The sequence below is a fragment of the Camarhynchus parvulus genome, chromosome 4 (assembly GCF_901933205.1).
Source record: "Camarhynchus parvulus chromosome 4, STF_HiC, whole genome shotgun sequence".
In the NCBI taxonomy this organism is placed as follows: domain Eukaryota; kingdom Metazoa; phylum Chordata; class Aves; order Passeriformes; family Thraupidae; genus Camarhynchus; species Camarhynchus parvulus.
In genome coordinates, this window is record NC_044574.1 from 28,709,774 (window position 1) to 28,731,917 (window position 22,144).

The 22,144-nt window shown below is 36.0% G+C and overlaps 1 protein-coding gene across 4 annotated transcripts in view; it reads right to left on the reverse strand.

Annotated features, from left to right (window-relative positions):
• Positions 1 to 22,144, reverse strand: part of SGCZ (sarcoglycan zeta) — a 390,471-nt gene that overhangs the window by 53,190 nt on the left and 315,137 nt on the right. For all 4 annotated transcript variants that reach the window (XM_030947340.1, XM_030947339.1, XM_030947341.1 and 1 more), the window contains one exon: positions 10,804 to 10,891. In XM_030947340.1, coding sequence (XP_030803200.1) covers positions 10,804 to 10,891 — 88 coding nt within the window. The remainder of the gene's footprint in view (positions 1 to 10,803; positions 10,892 to 22,144) is intronic.

The window sequence follows — 22,144 nt, forward strand, 5'->3', positions numbered from 1 at the left end:
AAAAAATATAGTCTGATTACTAGAAAATGATAATTTTAAACCCTTCTGCTACTTTGCAGATCAGTGAAATGCATTTGCAGATTTCTGAGCAAGTTGCATCTGCTGTGATGAAGGCACAAGACAATGAGGTCTTAACCCAGCTCTCAGGATTTCTGCATTACCCATTTAGGAAATTACTTGTCTCCTTGCCCTTGACAGTGGGACAAGAGCCAGAAAGCTGTAGAAGCAGGATAAAAGCATATTTGGTCTCTTAGCTTCTGGAAGTGTCTCTTTTGATTAATGTTCTCAGTGGAGTTCATTGTTGACTTGTAACACATAAGATGCAATTCAATTCACTGATGAAGACATCTACCTCAGCCAGTAACCCTGCTGACACTGAAATTCTGCATCTTTGTGATTTGAACCATTGCCAGATTGTCTACCTTTGAAATACCCCACTTATGGAGGCTACGCTGACACCCTTGGGAAATCTGAAGTGTCCTTGAAAGAGCGTACGATCCCGTGTCTGGAAAGAAATATAACCTAGATGCAGATGGATGTGCAAATTCAGAGACAAGACCTGCAGCATAAGTGGAGTTTTTGTCTGGACTAGCTGAAAGCTTTCACATCAGAAGTATGGCAAGCCAACCATAATCACTCAACGAGAGAAAACTAAATGTGCTAAATTAGCACCTGGCTTCTTCTTCTGCACCAGAAGCAAAATGGGTAGAAATCTTTAAGTGTGTGAAAACTTTGAGGTCATAACATGTCCAGATGCTACGGGTAATACGTATGATAAAAGAGTAGCAAAACAACTTCTGCAATCAAAATATCTGTGCAAAATAGGACACAAGGAAAATCATGAAGTTTTGGAACCCTAATGTTATAATAACTTATTTTAAAGGCAAGGTAGTCCTTAATTTTGAATTGGAAAAAATGCTCACTCTCTAATATATTGATCTCTAACACGTTAGCAATTCAGTGAATGATAACTGTTCCCAGAGACTAATTAATTTTAGATTTATGGAATGCTTTTCTTCACAGGAAGAAATCTAGTCAAGTTTAAAAATATTCAGCTAATCATTAATTCAATGCCATCTGTTCATAATTCAGTTACAACTACAATATTTATCACTCTAAGAATAGCCTAAGGAAAAAGAAGTTATTTTCAGAGATATATTTATGCATTAAAGAAAGTTTTTAAATCCATAATAAATATATCTTTACCAAATGTACATGTTTGAGATAAATTACATCAAGACAGCTCTGCCCATCAACAAATGGCACAATTAAATATGTCTAATATCGGCATAATTTGGAACTTGAAACTTAATCCTGTACTAAATGGAGGCAAAAGAAAGGCAAATTATCATTTTCATTTATAAATAAGCAAAAAAAAAGCAGCAATGTTCTAGCTGGGGTTATTAATTGATATTTTACAAGGTATTTTAAAGTTTCAGTGTTACATTGAAGTTCATTCTGGAACTATATTTTTTATGGGACTTGGAGTAGTGCAATGAATAGAAATTATACTTCAATACTGATGTTTTTATAAAACAATAATAATTTCAACATAACACTAAGATGAAAGTTCTAATAGTCTAAAGATATGTGAGGGGGATTTCCATGAAACTGAAATATTTTTATTATTTATTTTTTAATATTAGTCATCTAATTTATATGAACCGGAACTTGCTACCTAAGAGGTTCACAATCTCACAGGGACAAATAATTTTCATGGGCAAACACAAACGTTTCCAAGCCTGACTGTTCACTTGCAAGAATCTCTTTCACAAATAGAAACAGGCTGATTTCCCATAGTTCCTTCAATAATAAAACTGAAAGAACTCAGACTTTTTAAAGATTATTTAGTTGGAGAAAGAATCTAAGTCTACAATCAAATTACTTTTCACCCCTATGTTTGAAAAATGTCTTTGCTGTTATTTCAACACCTTTAACACAATCAGCAGGCTGTTGAATTTCTACCTCCAAGTGTTCTCTGAAATAAATATAAAAATAAAGAACACCAGAAAGATCTCACTGCCCTTCTCTTTCTTTTAAATTATGTCTTTGTATTTAATTAACTTAAAATAGTCTTCTCAATTTTTACCCCTATTTTGTCCTTCACTCCTTAGAATAATATATTCCTGACAATATTAGTGAGCTGTCTGAACATCAGGGAAAAAAGGGTAAAAATAAAATCTTAATGTCCTGTCAGAGACTTGTTAAAAGTCCAGATGTTGTAGGTAATTTAATAATGCTTAGCACCCAGCAGCAGCCTTGTGAATGTCACAAGGTGTGCACAGCAGCTGTTTTTGAAGTTAAATGAAGCATTAGCTTCAGATAAAGCTAAAGACAAAGAATTAGGACCATCCTTGAAAGATGTATGCTGCATCCTTCAAACCCACTCCCATATCCAAAGCCTACTTATTTCCTCTAAATAACCCCATTTCTTTGACTCTTGAGATGTCTCCCACAAAAGGAAACCACATCTCCTTCCCTGCTCAGAACATTTGGGCAGTAGTTAGGCTCTCTGTCCTGGCCAACAGCATGTGGGTAACAGCAGCAGGACAGATGGCAATGGATTAATGTTTAAACACTAACACTTCTGCAGCACCATGAAAACACTAATTACCTCTTCCCACTCAGACTCTATTTCTACAGTTAAATCAATCAACTGCTCATAGTTCCAGATCCTCTGATTTGTTATGGGATCGGGTTGGATGGGATGGGAAGAGGATAAAATATTTGACAATTACAACAGAGTACCTTTTTCTCTCTTTTTCAGTGCCAATTTTCTAGAAACAGGGGAAAGGTCCAGACTTGTATTTAAAAAAAACAATAAGATAAAATAAAGAGCCTATAAAGCTCCAAAGTAAGCAGAAGACTGACATACCACTGCCAGATAGCTATTGATAATTAAAATCTACTTCAGTATACGTCCACGCTCACTACAGGTGCTCTGGGGTCAAAGTTAGCACTGAGATGAAACACTAAGGCAGCGAGCTGAGGCTCATATCAAGCAGATTGGACACCTCTCTGCACAGTCATTGCTGTACTTCTGCTCCCCTCCATAATCCCTGCCTGGAAAACACTGATTTACTGCTCCCTTTCATCATTTTCATATCACCTCTAAAGTGACAGTGGGTATAGACTACTGTGCTTTCATGAGAAAAGAAGGCTTGTGGTGGCTTCTTTCTGAAGGCTCCCCTGCAGGAAGCCAGCATCTCACCAGTCCTTAGCATGCCAGGTGTTCCTGCCAGCACCACATCAAAAATAAGGTACCAGACCTTAAAATTCCCTCCAAATTTAGATCATGGACAAACAAGGAAAGAAAACAAGCCACATGTATTTTGTCTATGGTACAAAAAGAAAAATACCAGACTATTTATAAAAGTACAAAGTATGTTTTTCTTTTTGTCTGTCATTACAGACAGAAAAGATGCTTTCCACATTAGAACAATACAACTTCAGATATGAACTAACATGAGCTGTATCTTGTATCCGAGGTAGAAATAGTCTTCCTGAGCTCAGACTGAGGGAAAGAAAAAGAGAAGAAAAGCTGGATCAAGACTCAAATGACAAAAAATTTAGAGTCTGAATAAGGTAGAAAGAAGAAAGAAAATATACTGAATGCAGAAATAAGGGGATGGGAAGAGGTCTTAAGACCTCAGCTCTGGAAGTACTGAAATTATTCATTTTAAGATTCAAAGAAGATTCTGTATAACAGAATCTGAGGATGAGGATGATAAAAATTAAAGCAAAGAATCATAGCCACTGCCTAGACATTTTGGATAAGGTGTTCCTTATCAATAATGTATTAGCACTCTCCCCTGAAATAACCATGCTGAAATTGCACAGAATTCAATTACTGTCCTACTGCTGCTTGCATTTGTGTTTATTCATAGAGAATTTTTAATTCTTGACACCTCAACTGATGTGATGTGCTCTTGCCTTTCAGGAAGGCGGTACCAGGCTAAATAATGGCAATACCTACAAGAAAGAATTACTACTTGGTCCTAATAACTGACAGAAAGATATCTTATTGCTCTATTTTTACAGCATAGTTTTCATGTAGCAATTCATGTGGCAATGAGGGAAACTTAAGATATATTTAACACCATGTATTATTTAAAATATTAAACAGCAATGTAGTGTTATGTCTGCACATAACTTACAATAAGATCATCATAATGATATGAAAGATATTGCTAAAAAGCCTAAAAATATATTTAATTTATCAAATGCAATCAGAAGTACTGTGTAAAGCAACTCTTCCTTTCAAAGAGATCTTGTTAACCAAGCACAAACTGGATAGAAAATGATTGATGTACTATATTTAATAGTTTTATGAGTTTATTGTGTAATAGATGTGTAAAAAAGTATTATTTTTCAATCCAGTTAATGCAAGGGCTTGCCACAAAGGGATATTTGCCATAGCTGAATTTCAAATGCACATATGAAGATTAACACAGAAAATGATGCAACTAATTTACAAGTGAAATAGAAACAAAAATTAGAAAGGAGTTGTCTTCCTCTTGATGCTGAATCAAAACAAACAAGCAATGCTTTCTATTATTTGTAAATTACTTAAACGGAGAATTGCAAGATAAATATGGATGAATTTCAAATAAATAATGATGTTAATTTTTTCAGGATTAGTTTGGCAGACCCATCAAAGTGCTGGCAAACAGGTCAAAGTTTGGACCAGTTTTCAGACACCTTCACATTTTCCTAATATCTCACTTCAGGATAATTAATTAATGGGAGTGGATTATCCAGATAGTTTAGCCAAAGTCATTAAGAGTATACATTAGGCGAACTCCTATCACAAAACCTGTTACAGCACAGATTGTTTGTAAAAAGACTTTTCCATGGACTAGACAGACAGAAATTTAGGCAACGTCATTCTGCACTGTAAATTATGAGGAGGGATGAGACTTAAGATTCCAGCTGGACATTTCAACTGTTCTGAGCAACATGGCTCACTTTCTGACTGCCTCTTGGCTCATCTCACGTGCTTTGCCAGGAGGAGACATAAAGCCATATGGCCTTCCAGGCACTGCTCCATCATTCCTTCTGCAATGACTCCTGAAGATGAAAGAAACCCTTTAACTCTGCAGTTAAGTGCAAGGTAAACTAACCTGTATAAAAAAGAACAAGCTATCTCCCCTTTACCTCCATTTAAAAAATCTTACAATGGATTTGCACCACAAACTAGCACACGAGATGCATTTTCACCTCCTGATAAATTTGTTATATTCCTACAATTGGGAAGAGTGCTTAACAGGCTATAAAACTTAAAGAAATATTATACTTTAAAATTAGTACACTCAGAATGTATAGGATTTTGCTGTGTAAGTTATCCAAATATTCTCTGAATGACAACTACCTAATCTAAAAGTAACAGGGAAAACACCAACTAATGATTGCCAACAGAAAATTCCATTTAAGGTGCAAAAAACCTGAAAATATGTAAGCAATGCAAGTAATTTAGCCCAGAAATTAGGGACTCTGTGTTTATTTTTTTCTGTATTAGAAAATTAAGAGGAAGTGAAGTAACTATAAGTTGAAAACCTTCACCACAATAACTTGATAAATGAAAAAATGTCCCAAAAGAAGATTTTAAGCTACTACATATTCATTCTGAATTTCAATGTGAAATTGTCCTCTTTGTATATAACTGCAAAAACTGGACTACTAATTCATCTAAATGTGGTAAAATGAATTGTCTACATTGCTTATTTGCACACATTAAAGTGGTATTAGGGACCAAAATTTGTGTTTATTCAGTCTGGATTTCAGTTAAGGAATAGAAATTGAGAGAATGCTGAGAAATGGATAATTCATTTATCTGGCTTCGTTTTGCCATGTCTTCTTAGTGATAATAATTATCCTACTGTACCACAGTAGTTGCAAGAGCAATTGCCTTAATATGGAAATTAGACTAGCAGAACATTTCAGATTTTGGAAATCTCACTGTAGTTTGGAATGACAGGTAGGCAAACCTCTTTGTAAGCAGGAGAAAGCCTTTCTTTCACATACTCCTGACAAGTTCTAATCCATGTTTGCCCAGTTGAAAGGCAAAAACTGATGAGGGATCGTAAACCAATTCATCCCTTTCCTCCCAGCACTCTACTACACATGATACAAGAACAAGTATGCAGATAAGAGAAGAACTGAGACCATTGTTTTCCTTTTCCAACAGTAAGGAAAGAGTGTATGTGTCTGATCATCCTAAAATCACCCTCCTCTTGCAATACTTAGGAGAAAAGACCTTACATTTGAGGCTACAGTGTATGCAAACAAGATTCAAAACCAGAAACATTTCTTGTCTCATTAAGCATGTTATTAATGGATACTTAGTTCAAGTTCATAAAAATTTCAAACAAATGATTTAGAGCAACATATATACACATATTTGCACACGTACCTTATTATTATTGTTGGTACCCCATAGAGAAAGAATATATTATAACATTTTATTACTCCCACAGATGATTCTAAAAGCAAGAATACTTGAAATGTTGTGTCTTGCTTCAGATCTTCATTGATATCTAAATGTTGCAAAGAGAGCATCAGGAGTGGCCTTTAGGTGATGAGTTACTTTGAGCACCTCAGAAGCCTAGGGGTAGCAGGATGCGTTACCTGTTTAGGTATCACTTGATATAAGCATAGGAAACTGCCATACAGCATATAGGTATGGATGATGAAAGAGACTCCCACTCCCACAGTTACATACCTGCAGTTTCTAACGTCCAACAGTTTCTGCACAACAAACCAAGTACTCTTGATGGAGCACCGCAAGTAAGCAAGCACATTTTAAAGACAAAGATCTCGGAATACACAAGACAAGTTTTGTGGTAAATGCATGGAAAGGATCTCCAAGTTTGACAAGCTATTTGAGTACATCTTTTAGCAGTGTTATCAGTCGTTAGCAGTGCTGTAATTGAAAATCATACATCTGCCTGCTATTTTCAAAAAGTAGCTGCAAGAATGTGATATCATTTTGGTGTTCAAATATGTTTTCTGAATTTGCACGGCTCTGGAGATCTCAGTGACTAGAGAGACAGGTTCAGGAGCTCTCCAAAGCTGTGACTTGTACAGGTCTGGATGTCTGTGAGAGTTATGATTCTGTCTGTGGCCTGAAAGCTTAGCAGAAATTAAATGCCTTTTTTTTTGTGCATTTCAGATATCCCTAGAGTTCTTTATGAATTGAAAAGGGTCAAACAGTAGCAGAAATACCTGTCAGAAGCAATTATTGCAGTTAGGAAAAAAGCTGAAAAAAAAACCTCTCAAAAAAAAAAGTTGAAATAATAACCCAACCTGAGGATGAATTTACATTAAATACAAATGTGTTTCAGTTTCAAATGTCACGTTACATTTTTTTAGTGCTTATGAGCCTAATATAGTCCACTCAAAAGCAGGCAGAGGTATCTAAGATATGTGCACACAGCATGGAGACAAAAGACTTGTGGCTCAAAGGGAGCAAGTAATGTGCATTTCTAAGATTGTTACAAAAAAAGAATAATTTTCCATATAAACTGTGCAAACATTGATTAACAGAGAAAAAAGGTTGTGTAAAGGTAATTCTGTAGAATGCACACTGCAGAAGTATTAGTAAGTAAGGGCTGCGAGGGGAGAGATCTGACAACTTATCCAGCAAAATTCAATGGGTTGTCATCTTTTCATCTTTATTCTATACATACAATTCATGTCTGTGCTACATCTGCTCCATTGGTCTTAAATGGCATGTCTAAAAACTGAAGGCTGTGGAGTCCTCTTGGAGATCCAGACACAAACTTGGCAGTTTCCAGACCATATGTCGTGAATAGACTGGAGTACAAACCAACATCTCTTGCTCAGTTGGTATAGTTCCCAACAGAAAGCATTGCTACAGCTGTGACTTTTTCTCTGTACAGATTTTGGTGCCAGTATAAAAAATGCTGTGCTGCAATAATGGGTGTGCTCTTGGTCTTTTATGTCCTGAAGCATAACTTGAATTTATACCATTTAAACATGCAGCCACTCAATCATCCAAAACACTTAGTTACTTTTTAAAAAAAAATATTTAATATCCTTTTTCTTCACTCCTCCTAGATTAGGATGATTCCCAAGATGTCTTAATGATGCACTTTAATGACATATTTTGTCGCTTACAGAATTGAATACCCATTAAGAGTTTCACTGGATTTTTTTTCCATCTCCCTTAATGAACATATAGCCATATTCCCCCCCAGCCCAATAATAACACTTTTTTATATTAATCCATCTTCCTATTACAGTTCTAATTATATGCTCTTAAGGCTGTCTTATTCTCACATGGCACGGTTTCAAACACCACAGAAAGAATTTTTAGTTGTCCTAAAATTTGGCATGAGTGGCAATGTGGTTGCCAAACACAGGATGAGACCAGCCTATTTGCTGGTTTGTGGTATCACTTCAGTCCTGTGAAATGAAGATAAAATGCCAATGATATCACCTGTATAAAAAATGCATCATCCTTTTGAATGCACTGGCATCCTTCTTTCTTTGTAGAATGCTCCTGCCATGCATATTAATATGTAGTCTATTTTTTTACTGCTTATTATTCAACTCTCTAAAAACTGATAAGATAATGACATTTCAAAGTTTTAACAAGATTTTTTTTTCCCGAAGACACGATAATTTGCTTTTTTGTTGTTGTTTAAAACATTTTTCCTCACTGTTTATTTTCATTCCTTTCACTGGGCAGCCACACAAACAGCAGCTTCAGCACACATCAATAGTGAATGGAAAGAGAGCATTTTTAAAGACAGGGACTTTCTGGGGCACATTTACAACTAATAGGAAAAAAATATTTTCTCTTGTCAGCAAACTCTGTATTGAGTTTACCCTACCATTCTTTCAGCAAAAGTGGCCATGCTTTTACCTAGGCAAATGTAAAAACTTGTCTCTGTTCTGTTTTTCACAACAAAAAAATTTAGAAGGAAGTGCCTTAATAATATATTTTTACTCTTAGGTTCCTGTAAATTTCCTTGATTTCTTAATAGTACAACATTCAGGGTTTACTAATTCTATTGACAGTTGTGACTGTCTTTATTAAGAAGTATTTAATAGGAGATAAGGAGTATTTTAACATGCATCCAATACTGTACAGGGGATTCACAAAAAAAAAAAAAAAGAAAAACATTTTTTATACTGATATAAGAAATAACAAAGGTCATATTTGAAACAAAGAGGAAGATAGATTAAGAAATAATGTAAATAGAATATTGCAATTTAAGAAGCTTCTAGTCTCCAGAGACAGCACCAGCTGCACACCAAGAAGCTTAAGGTGTTCACCCTAATGGTGGTAACATAAAAACATACGATTTTTCAGGCCTTCATGTTTTTAGAATATCAACCTCTAGTGTGATGCCTCTAAGTAGGTCAGCCTCAATACACTCACACATATTTTCAGTGCTGGATTCACTCAGCCAGAATAGTGTCAGTGATAAAAATATTATATCTATTTCAGCCAATGTGAATGTCTGCCATGGACAACTCACCTTTTTGCAGTTACCAGCTGAAGTAGAGGTTTTAACAATAGAGTTACCAGATGATAGAGAACTGCATTTTATAATTGCACTGGGCAAGTACAATATGGCCAGAACAGGTGTTACCTTAATTTTCCTCATCTGTACCTGCTAGCAAGTCTGGTTACCTTTGCATGCTCATTCGATGTGGTTGCTCAGGGAAACCAGCGCAGATGGTGTGTCACTGCCTGCACTTGGAAAAGACTCTTACAACTAGAAGCCACTGTCTCCAGTCACTATGAAAACAGTATAGATTACAGCTAGAGGTCCAGTTAAAATTATTTATGGGCATAACCTCAGCACATGAGGAAAAAAACAATGAATAAAACACATCTTAATCCAGAAGTAAAATGAAAGAAATGAAAACAAATAAAGTCTAAGGGGTGTCTCCTTGAATTTGATATACTAAGGTCTTACAGATGTATGTCGTTAAATTTTTTATCCCATTCCCAGAAAATATATATTGTTTTGTACCAGAACTACTAAATCACTTTTCAGTGATTCTTTTGGCCAATATTCTTAAAAATAAATTAATATCAGTACCCTTCTAGTTCAGAAAATATAAAAAATATTACTTCATAATTGTTAACACAAGAAATATGACTCATACTAAAAACAAAGTATAACACAATAAAACGAGGGGAAATACATAGTAAGTGAAACAGATAAGCAGAGGATTCTTTTGTATCCATTTCATTTGGAATTGCTATATTTTATACTTTGTAAAATATCAGTTTTAATGAATGACTGGAAGTATGTTAGCTTTTCATTTAATTTTTGTAGTGACTAGGAAAGCATTTTGTTTTTTGGGGTTTTTTTCTGATTTTTAACATTCTGTTACTCCAACCACTTTGCAGATGTGCTGATACAAATGCCCTACACAAGTGACAGGGCCAAAGCAATAGCCACTGAAGTAATGGAAGACTGACATGAAGTGTAAGAAAATGATGGTTATTTTCCCACTGAAAGTGTTGTTGAAACATATTTTGCTGAGGCTTTTTCAGTTTGTTTTGTTACAATGGTCTCAAAAATAATAATTTTTCATTAAGCTGTTTTCATTTTAGCTATTTTGAGGCATTTCTAGTTTTTCTTCCTTGAGCTTATGCTGAATCATGCTCTTATGATCCATTGTATGCAATGGTTTTTGAGTATGGTGATGAGATTCTTTTTCCTGACTTTTCAGTGATATTTTATATGTGATGATAATAAATGAAACCTATTAATAAAGTTACATTGATAAACATAACAGTCAATAAAGAACACTCACCTACAGTCAGTTGTCCAGTTAACTGTCCCATGTGATTTCTTGCATTCACTGTTACATTTCTGTCAGACTGTAAGACCAGTGGACTATCCTGGGAAACATGTATGAGACAATAAATGAGAGAACAAAAAATTGAGGTAAAATTAAGTTAGAACTTAGTATCAACATGCATGCTGAGAGGGAAGTTGTGTCAAGCATAACAGCCCTTTTTAATAATTTCATTAAATATTTTACGAGTCAAATTTTTATATTAAAGAATACCAAGAGTTCTAATTTAAACTTGAAATCTTTGTGCATACAATCCCTGCTTCAGAGATCAGATTTGAACTTGATTTCTTTGCACGCTCAAACACCCAAATTTGGGTTTTAATTTCCTGTTAATATTAAAAAGTTCCAAATTCAAAAGACCTTAATGCCAACCTGTTCCACTAGCCTTTCCCATATATTGTTAACCTATACTTTTCTAACTACCTCACCAACACTATATTGCATTATTCCATTAATCTACACAATCTATAATATTTGCATTGCACTTACTAAAACCTTACAAACACAGACATAAAGAGATCAAGATAAAGAGAATTGTTTCTCTCAGAGAAAACAATGAGAGCACTGGAAGGCGAGATCTTGTAACAGAGAGCCCTGATCCACTGCCATTATAGGTACTATTAGGGACCAAACTGATATAGCAAGGAGACAAATACTTTATGCTAAACACAGTCTTAATATCTTTTGAGTCAGTTGGCAGGATGACTATCTGGATCTCAGCACCCAGCTAGGTTTGAGTTTTTGAAAAATGTTTGCATATATAGGTGTAAGTGTATCCTCTGTTCAAAGCCAGCATAAACAATTCCAAAAATAATAGAATTTTGCTTCTTGAAGAACGAGGAGCCAGATGCACTCCTTTAGGGGAAGCGCAGATGTGTAGGAAAGGAGAAAAGCTTCAACAGAGAGCCAAGAGAAACAGCCTAGAAAAAGTGCAAACTCACCAATCATGCTCTCACTGGAGTGGGGTGAGTGCATGAGAGAAGGAAAAAAATAGGATTGTGACTGCTGCAGGAAGGCACTTTTCTTCCTGAAATCACCTGATAGCACACAACTCTTTCCCTAAAGCTTGCAGAGAGACCATGGGTACTGCAATGCTTCTGGCAGTTTGCTAGCACTCAGCATGCTTATGTATGCTTACCCAACAGCATGAAGACATCTGACAGAAACAGCTGGAGATGTGCCTTAGGTAGGAATGGCTAAAGGCTAGGAAAATATTTGGGAAATTTATTATATACTTGTTATATTAGATTCTTCCCTGGGCATCCATTATTGGTCATCCCTGGATTAAGCATGTAAGGTTAAAGAGACCTTGTATGTGTGTCTCTTAATATATTGGTTCTTGCTGTTCTTGAAAGTTTTTTAGATAAGAAGGAAATTACATAAGGAGAAATAGATAAATATTTATTTTTACCTGAATGATGCACAATTTCTCTAAAATTTTCTGTGCTTTACAGTCCTTTCCTTTGTATCCAGAGCTTTCTTGCACAAGAAACATTCTTCCCAGTTGTTTTCACTATGATTATTAACTTTAAATGACAATCGGTTTCCTGGGAAGCCTGAAATGATTCTGAGTTAATTTCAAGGAGTTCAGGTGTATTTAATCTCTCACTGGAATATGCTATGACCTCTCTAACATCCTGCCAATTACCTCTGCTTCACAGATTTTGGCAGATGAAAGAGACTGTTTGGCTTGTCCATTTTTCCAGATAAAAAGATATAATTATCAGTGAGACATTGGGTTCAATTTTACTAGTTTGAGATGAACATGTGATGCAATCAAGGGAGCTCCTGGCAACAAAAGCAGCTGTTAAGGACCTTTTTCTCACCACTTGATTTCCACTTTCCTTATGGTCTTTTGAAAATCATTAGTCTAGGCAACTGCTGCTCTGGGAAAAGCAGTTGTCCTAATAGGCATCCGCAAGGCCAAAGGTTTTAAGGAGCCCTTCTCACTTCTGTTTAGTCACTTTTTGGTTGAAACTCTTCTCAGTTAGAATAATCTTATCCTTAGCAAGGGAGGATACAGCCATGCCTATTTTTGCCAGTTCAGGAAAGGTTTGGAAACTTCTGCTCACAAAGACTGATCACAGTTGGATCTGAAGGTTTCTATCCTCTCGCCATAGAAAAATACTTAACACAAACCTCAGGCTAAAATCTGCCTCCCAGATTCTAGTTTTGAAGAAAGAACCTTGGATATCAAATTCTGAAATACAGGATAATGAAAAATTAGGCAAGCCAAGCCTTCTTTCTTCTTCTTTTCTTGTCTTATATAAAAGAAAAAAAGAGGGCTGAAGAAGTTAAGAACTTAAATCTATATCCCTCATTTTCTGATGATAAATATAGAGCAGCAATCTTAAATATTGGACCAAAGAAAATGCAGTGGCAAAACTCCTATCAATTTAAGAAGTCCAGCATTTCATCCACATTGTTTACCTGCATTTTATTTATGCAGGAAGTGCCTAAAGGCAGAGGTTCTAGGAATTAAAAAAGTCTGCTCAGAGGAGGTAGACATTAAGAGAAGACTTAGCTGAAATAAGTGGAATTATTGATCTGTAAGATGAGTATAAAGTGCAATGAATATCACTCATAGGAATACAAACTCATCTAAAGCATAAAAACACTGGATAATTTTTTCTCTCCATGACCAGACCTGTTACTTGACACAAACTTCAGGTTACAATGATTTGTGATGCCAATTCAAAAATTATACTGTAGATAACAAAACCCAACAATGTAAGAACATTCTTACAGTTACACAGAGCTTTAATAATGTCAATATGCTAATAACTAAAATATTACAGAAGAATACTGTCAGGCCACGAGGCCTCTACCTGTCCTTACTGGCCCTACCAAATGTCCCCAGAGGGACACATTTCAGTCCAGCCCCACCTGAACTGAACTCTTCAGGTTCATTTGTGCTACTTGTCTCCACTCTATAAGCCCCAAAGCGTTACAACTTCAAGATTAAAGGTAAACCAGGTTAAAATGTTACAATAGTTACTTATTATCTGAAACAGGTTTACAGCTAGGATTCATAAAAGTAAAAACAAGCTAATTAATTTAGGGGATATTTTCAGAAAGTTTTCTGAAATTTTAATCCAGTTATAAATACAATGAAACATTTGAGGAAAAAAAGGTTTGGTTTTTAATATTTTGTGCTTCTTTGGTTTGGGGGTTTTTTGAGTAAGAATCACAGTTCAGTAATAAATATCAACTTTTGGTTTCAGAATTAGACAAGCATATAATTGTAAGTATATGAAAGGCTGATTGATTAAAATAATTTTAAAATCATTTTACCAAAAAATACTCTGCATGAGCAATCATAGCAAAACTATTTTTTTAATTTTCCACAGCTGGTTCAATTATTTTTAACATATTTTGGAAAAAATTCATGCATTTTATACAGTATTCAAATAGGCAATCCCAGCTAATTAGCCCAGTTTTGAAGAATCTTTCCAAAACGAACCTTTTAAATTAGAAGCACTTTAAATGGAGCAACTTAATTCCAGTTAGTTTAATAAAACATTGGTTTACTTTAGGTAAGATGGTACACTGTATAATTACATACATTCCCAAATTATGCTCAGAACGCAGATAATTACAACAATACCACCAACTTTGATGCTCAGGAACTGATATGTCTACATTGCTATAGTGCAAGAAGTGGCTCTTTTATGATTTGATTTCTGTGCTTTGGCAAGTGTAACACTTCAGGTCTCTGGACTTCTCCACGGTGTCACATAGATGTAAAAAGTGATGCAATAAGCAGGTAGGATGAGACCTGCCATGCTATCTGCTGGCAGTTTGTAATATCATATACTCTTGTTTGAGCCTACCCCCAGTATGGGCAGCCAAAATAATTATGGCAGAACCTTTCTTTACAGGACACTTCTCAAACATGCCCTGGTACACTCCTGACTCAGAATGACCGTTGCATTACCAAGGTGCCTTTACAGAAAAAAGAAATCAGTATCAAACTTTGGTTTGCTGAGAAACTCACCATTATCAGATTTTAAGAAATACAGAGAATATGTTTCCTCACTGCTGCAGAGCACCACATTTTGTCTGTTGCTTTAGAGATCATGCTGTAGATGCCCCTGAACAAGTTGATTGTCTGCATCTGGTTAGTGACCCCAACAGAAGAATGAAAAATGTATGAGTTATTTGACCACTCCATAGGAACAAAATGAGAACTGAAACAGAAAGTATTGAGTACTCTGGTCAGTGCAGCAGACCAAGGGAGTCAAAGGACAGATGAGTAGAGGTGCAATAACTACAGGGGCAACTGCAGTTAAGGCAAATGACAGATAACAAGTGTGAAGAATATCTTGGAGGAATTCAGTGCAAAATGTTTAGAAGAAGGGTATGAAAGACACAGTGTCAGTCAAGAAGGGTAGAAAGTAGAGCAAAGAAGATGTGAGGGGATGTAAAAAACATTCTGTAGAGTCTATCCATTGTCCAGAACCAGAGCATCAGCATGTTTTAGCAACATTCCTTGCAAATGGGGAGAGATGGAAGATCTAAAAAACCACACATTTGTAGGGCTTGGAGTCTCAGAGACAAACTTTCTATCATTAAGGTTACTACTAGCCCTAAACAAACATGAATAAATTTGCATTAGGAAAGATATGAAAGAAAAGGACCTACAAATGAAAGCAATTGCTGAGTTCTTCAGTACTTAAAAAATTGAAGGTTCCATTAAAACTGTTGAAAGGTTGTACAAGTTTGGAACTGTTAAAACACAAATTAAAGAAAACTATTTTTCATCAGAATATTCCTGTAATATTTTTTCCAAGAATATTTCCAATATTCCATTATACCAATATTTACCAATATTCAGTATTTCCAAGAATATTCTCAAAAAATTCCCAAGAATTTTCCCAAGGTGCAGGACAGCAGAGACCCCAACATAAGTGTTTTTCAAATAGGGAGAAATGAATATAATTTATTGTCCGAGTTATTCCTGGGCAATTCTGAGCTGAAGAGTTAACATGAGTTTTGGTCCAATTTAATTAGATTATTTTTTTCTTCTTTATAGAAAATATAGATATTTTCTATATTCCTGCTTTCCCAAAACAAAGTTTTGCATGACATTTTAGTGTTCTTCCTGTCTAATTGTCCTTTCAAACATGAAAGTCCCAATTTAACTGCTACTAATTGCACTTAAAATCACAAACCTGATTGAAAATTTTCAGTAAACACATTTGGACTTCTGCTTTAAGGAAACATTCCAGATATCTTAAAATTTTGACCAAATGTTATTAAAAGCCTGTATTTCTTCACATGAGATTTATACACTGAGGAGCTTTGGAAAAGCACAAGCAAATAGTTTGAAACAAACAAATAAAACAACCCAGCTGATACTTGAGGTTATTGATAATGTTTCAAGAAACACACTTTCTAGATAATTCTTTTTCATCAAATGATGTTCTCTTGATTCCCAGGCTTTGCTATGTGTCCATGTCAGCCTTGTTATACGCTAAAGACAATCACAGATATTGACTGACACACAAAATCAACTCCTGACACACCAAGTCTCAACCCAAACGCAGCTACACCTACCAAAGTAACATAGATGTACCCAACAAGAATTATACACAGAGTTCCAAGAAGCCACATGAACAATGATCACAGCTATAACCTCCAGATAGAAATAACCTACTTGTTTTACTTCCTTGTATAATGCACCATGAAATTTTTATTATGGAGCAACTCAATCAAGCATAGAGAAATGTAATGATAAAGCAGAAGTAGATATTTAAATAGCAGACGAAAGACATGGCTTTTGTGGAATTGATTTAAACATCAAATAAAATTTAAAATGGGATTTAGGTATAAACATTCCAACTAAAAATAAAGCAGCACTACATATATACTTGGAGGAAGCTTGTTAAACGCCCAAAGCTCAAGACTTAGTCATTAAACTTGTGACACAAAAAGTAAATCTGTATATTACTGAACTGCAAAGCACCCCAAAACCTTAATGGAGACAAATGTAGAAAACCAATGTAAGTCTCAAAATCTGAAAGAAAAACATTTAGGGTGGAATCACTGTACTTCACTCCTTTTGTACCTGTCAAAGCTCTTGTGGTGTGGGTGCATAAGTTATTGAAAGGATTTTTGTCATTTAAGTTATGCTCAATGGTAACCAACAATTCATTGTTGGTTACCATTGGAAAGCAGTCTCTCAGTTCTTGTATGTATACAGGTGTTGACCATGCTACACCATCACAGTGAAACAGGACTGTCTTTCCCATGCTGTTTTAACTTAAAATGCTACAACATGAAATATAGCAACAATTAACAGCACGAAGAGGATGAAGCTATTACAGGAAAATCTATACAAATCAAAGTTTATTCCTGCTTTTGAAAGCTATTTCCCAACACTCTCTATTGAGTGAGAATTTCTCTAATTATTTTAGATTAAGTAGCTGAGAGAAGAAAAAACAAAAATCACCAAAACCCTCTCAATATGCTGTAGTGAATGATCTGATAACCTGGATATTTTTAAATAATTTACAAGATTTCTTGTTTCTGAGATGCTTATGAGGAAAGTGTGTCGACACCTGTTCACTTGATGTAGGTCAAGAATTATACATCAGTTTTACGTGGCAATAAATGGAAAAACTTATAAAATTGAAAGAAATAGTCAAAATAAGTTTTTTTCATTATATTTATCCATTTCTATGGAAAATCTGAAATAAAAGCTCTGAAAAATGTGAACTCTTCAGCACATCAATAGGTTCTGGGTTCCTCTTTTGTGGGGCTTTGCAGACAGAGCAAAGGACTATATGAAAATAATAGTTCCATCAGCAGTTTTTATTTCACTATGATTTCTTTGCAAGATCTTTTCAAATTCTAAAGCTGAAGAAGAGTAAACAAATTCTAAAGAAAGTTTAGGGAACAAAGAAAAATTTTAGAAACACGTAAATTGTAGCAGAAATCTGGAATGAAGCTTATAGCTCAAAGCAGAAAAGAAAGACTTGCTGTTAAACAAAAAGTATTAGAAAGCCTTTAATGCACATTAAAATGAATATGTTAAATAAAATTGTAAGACAAAAAAAGGCAAGATCAGTCATTAAACCTTTAGTTAGAATGTTTTATTTAGGTGAATATTAAACCTATTATTTTATAGAATTATTCAACAAGTGGCAACTTATATGACTAAGTGATAGCACTAGTATTAGCATCAGCTTTAACAGAAAAAATCGAAAAGTTAACTGTATTTTTTGTTTGTTCATTTAGCTCTCTTAGTTTCTACAATATTATATTTTGTTTATATTTCCTGACAAGCCCTCCTTCAAGCACAATCACTCACTGCTGGATCCCAATTACCTCGGCAAAGCTTTCTGCATTGCTAGTTCTCTCTACTGTTCCTGTGTTAAATAACCAGAAGCAAACACATCTCAAATGAACTTTGAAACCCTTAGTGAACAGAGGGGAAATTATTATTGTCACTTTACTGGGTCTTCCCCTGCACACACCCACTACAATTGTTAGGTGCTTTCAGGCTGCATTATTGCACTTCATTGAGACAAGAACTATCAATTAGGTGGACAATTAGCATAAGATACAACAAGGCTTTGATCAAGGCACCAGAAGGAGCAAGTAAGAATGGCAATTACAGGAATTACAGATAATTCACTGATTTTCTAACCAGAACAGGAAGGTCAAAGAAGGTCTAACTCCCTCTAATAAAGAATGTGGAAAACTGCTAACAATGGATGAGGAGAACGTTGAGAAGTCCTGAGGGAACTGGCTTATGTTGTTGCCAAATCACTCTCAATGCTATTCAAAAAGTCAAGGCTGTCAGGTGAAGTCACAGGTGACTGTAAAAAGGGAAATGTACCTATTTTTAAAAAGGGTAGAAATGAGGACCCTGGGAACTACTGACCTGCCAGACTCACATCTGTGCCTGGGAAGATCATGCAACAGATCCTCCTAGAAGCTGTGCTAAGGCTCATGGAAAACAGGGAGGTGATGAGATATAACCAGCACAGCTTTATCAAGGGAAAGTTCTGCTTGACTAAACTAGTGGCCTTCTCTGATGGAGCGATTACAAGCGTCAAGAGTGACAAGGGAAGGGCCACAAATGTCATTTATCTGTAAATCTGTAAAGCCTTTGACACGGTCCCTCAAAACATCTTTCTTTCTAGATTGGAGAAAGATGGATTTGTTGGATGATCACATCTAAAGGGGGGTGGTCAACAGCTCCTGAGGGATATCAGTGATATATTGTATCATTTTGGGGTCTGTATTGGGACCAACACTGTTTAATGTCTTCATCAATGACAAAGTGGTTGAGCACAGCCTCGGCAAATCTGCAGATGACCCCAAGCTGAGTGGTGTCATTGACACATCTAGAGGATGGGATGCCATCCAGAGGGACTTGAACATGCTTGAAAAGCATGGGAATCTCACACAATTTAACACACTCAAGTGCAAGGTGCTGCACCTGGGTCTGTATGACCTCCCGGTATCAGCACGGGCCGGGGATGAAGAGATCCAGAGCAGCCCTGCTGGGAGAAACTTGGGGATGCTGGTGGATGAGAGGCTGGACATGACCCAGCCATGGGCACTCACAGCCCAGAAAGCCAAACGTGTCCTGGCTGCATCCAGAGCCCCGTGGGCAGCAGGGGAGGGAGGGGATTCTGCCCCTCTGCTCTGGTGAGGTGCACCTGGAAGGAACCCTGCATCCAACTCTGGGGGCCCCAACACAGGAAGGACAGGGACCTGCTGTCGCAAGTCCAGAGGAGGCCACCAAGATGACAAGAGGGATGAAGAACCTTTCCTATGAGGAAAGGCTAAAATATTTGGTGTTCATCCTAGAGAAGAGGTGGCTTTGGGGTTACCTAGTTGTGGCTTTCCAGTACACAAAATGAGCCTACAAGAAAGATAGAGAGGGATTTCTTACAGGAGTATGTAGTGATAGAATAAAGGGGAGTGGCTTCAAACTGAGAGAGTAATTTTAGATTACATAGTAGGAAGAAATTCTTTACTATGAGTGCTGAAACAGTGGTACAGGTAGCCTAGAGAAGTTGTAGATATCCCAGCCCTGGAAGTGGCCAAGGCCAGATTGAATGAGGCTTTGAGCAACCTGATCTAATGGAAGGTGCCCCCGCCCATGGCACAGGGGTTGGAACTAGATTATCTTGTATGTGCCAGGACTGAAATCTTCAGATGCAATAATCTTTGCATCTTATTGCAAAGGTCTCAGCATCTGTTCTACCAGCTCCTAAGCAAGAAATTCAGTCCAAACTCATCTGTGCAGCAATTTTTTCATGAAAGCAACTTCTGTGGTATTATTGAGAAAATTCAATTTTGACTGTCCAGCTAGAAGAGTCAGATAGCTTTCCATGTGGTCTGGCTGTAAAAGAACAAAAGCTAATTTTTAGCTGTTTTAATTATGGAACCATTACTTACACCTTTCCATATTCCCTGCAGACAGTCACAGTCTTCTTTTCAGGACCACTGGTACTTGCATCCCTGATGTCTCCTATTTTCTCATAAGAAAGGATCTGTCTCATGATTTCTTATAATTTTCTCTTCTTGATCATTAAGCTTCCCCAGGACTATAAAACCTCTTTTCCTCCTTCCCTTCTTTACTACACACCTATAAAACCTCTTTTCCTCCTTCCCTTCTTTACTACACACCATTCCTGATTCTATGGTTAAGGCTGCTCTGAATTTCCCTGGGGAAATGATATCTGCTGGCAACTTCTCACCTGAGGGAGGAGAGTGTGGTTTTCTCATATTGAAAGACAACCATAAAATTCTCTGTTAACAAACATTGCTGACATAAAAAGGAATGAAGATATTTCATACCTTTGGATGGTACAGCATCCTCAAGTTTTGAAGAGTATACAAACAGATAATAAGTAAGTCTGAACAGTCTTTGTTTCCCAATCCTCCAGACAGGCCCACAACAAGATCTTAATCTGAGTGCTTATTTTTTAACAAAGTATGCGTTTTCTATCACCATAGGGTATGAACAACCAATAGAAAATGCTACATTATCTTGAAAACAACAAGCAGAAGAGAGTATTTTAAGATTAAAACCACCAAATATCTCCTACATATCATGCATTCACCCTTAATCCATACACATCATCATCTAGAATGTGACCTTGAAAAGTATTATCTCAGGTTTTGCCATTCAATATTCTTTAACCTTGCAAAATATTTAATAAGTAGCTTTGACATTAGTATGACACAAAGTTGGCCAATATGTGAGCTCAGAATTTGTTTCATGTCTCCTCTAAAACTTGTTCTCTTTGGAAAAGAAATATTCATCCTCACATTTATTGTAGGACATATCCTATTGGTTCAATAAATTGCCTTTCTGTTAGGAAATCTGCCTTGAGACTTGCCAATCACAGACTAAAACAAGACACTGGACCTGTTCTGAAGGTCAAAATTGAGGAAATAAATTCTGTAGAAAGGATTATGGTTCAGGGAAGGCTGTGGCATATGCTCCTTCAGGGAAGCATATTATTTCCCAGTGGGAACTGCACTATTGTCAACTTTGCCATTGAGATAATTGCCACCTTTTAGTAACACAGGTCTTTTCCAAAGGATATAATTAACAATCTGACTTTCATTTCAACTCTGTAGCTATTCAGAATATATTTCTGTTTCAGTAACTGGGTAATTTTTTCCACACCAAACACTTTTCACTGCAGATTTTAAAATACTGAGGAAAACTCTCTACTTACAAAGACTACATCAAATAGACCTTCATGACTGCACTTTTTCACAGATAACATTTAGGCTGAAAAACATGAGAAATGCCATGGACCTGGATCACTTCTGCAACCTGCAAAATGAATCAATGGAGTCCCAAAGACTGAATTCCTGAATTCAAGATCACTGAGCAATATGAGAAATTAAAAATGGTTGTATTTCCTCAGTAACAGTGGTAAACTGCCAAAAAGATGTCATTCTGGCTTGCATTAGTGTTTGACTATTTTTCATGCTTCTGCATACACAAAGCTGTGCACACAGCATACCAAAAATTTGAGAATGCTTTCTGCTTTTTTTTCTTCATTGTTGGCACAACAGTAGTTTTAATATTTTATGTTGTACTTCAGGCAGCTAGTTAAGCTGTCCTAAATGTAAAGTGATCAAACATTTCCAGGTGATTCTGTATCAGAATTTTATACTAATTGTCAGTATAAACCATTATACTTAACATTCCATAATATTATTCTATAAATTTATAAATTTATTTTACTCTGTAAAATATTTCCAGTGTGCCTTAGTTATTTTCAGTGAAGCTTGAGATGTTAATTTGTTTTTC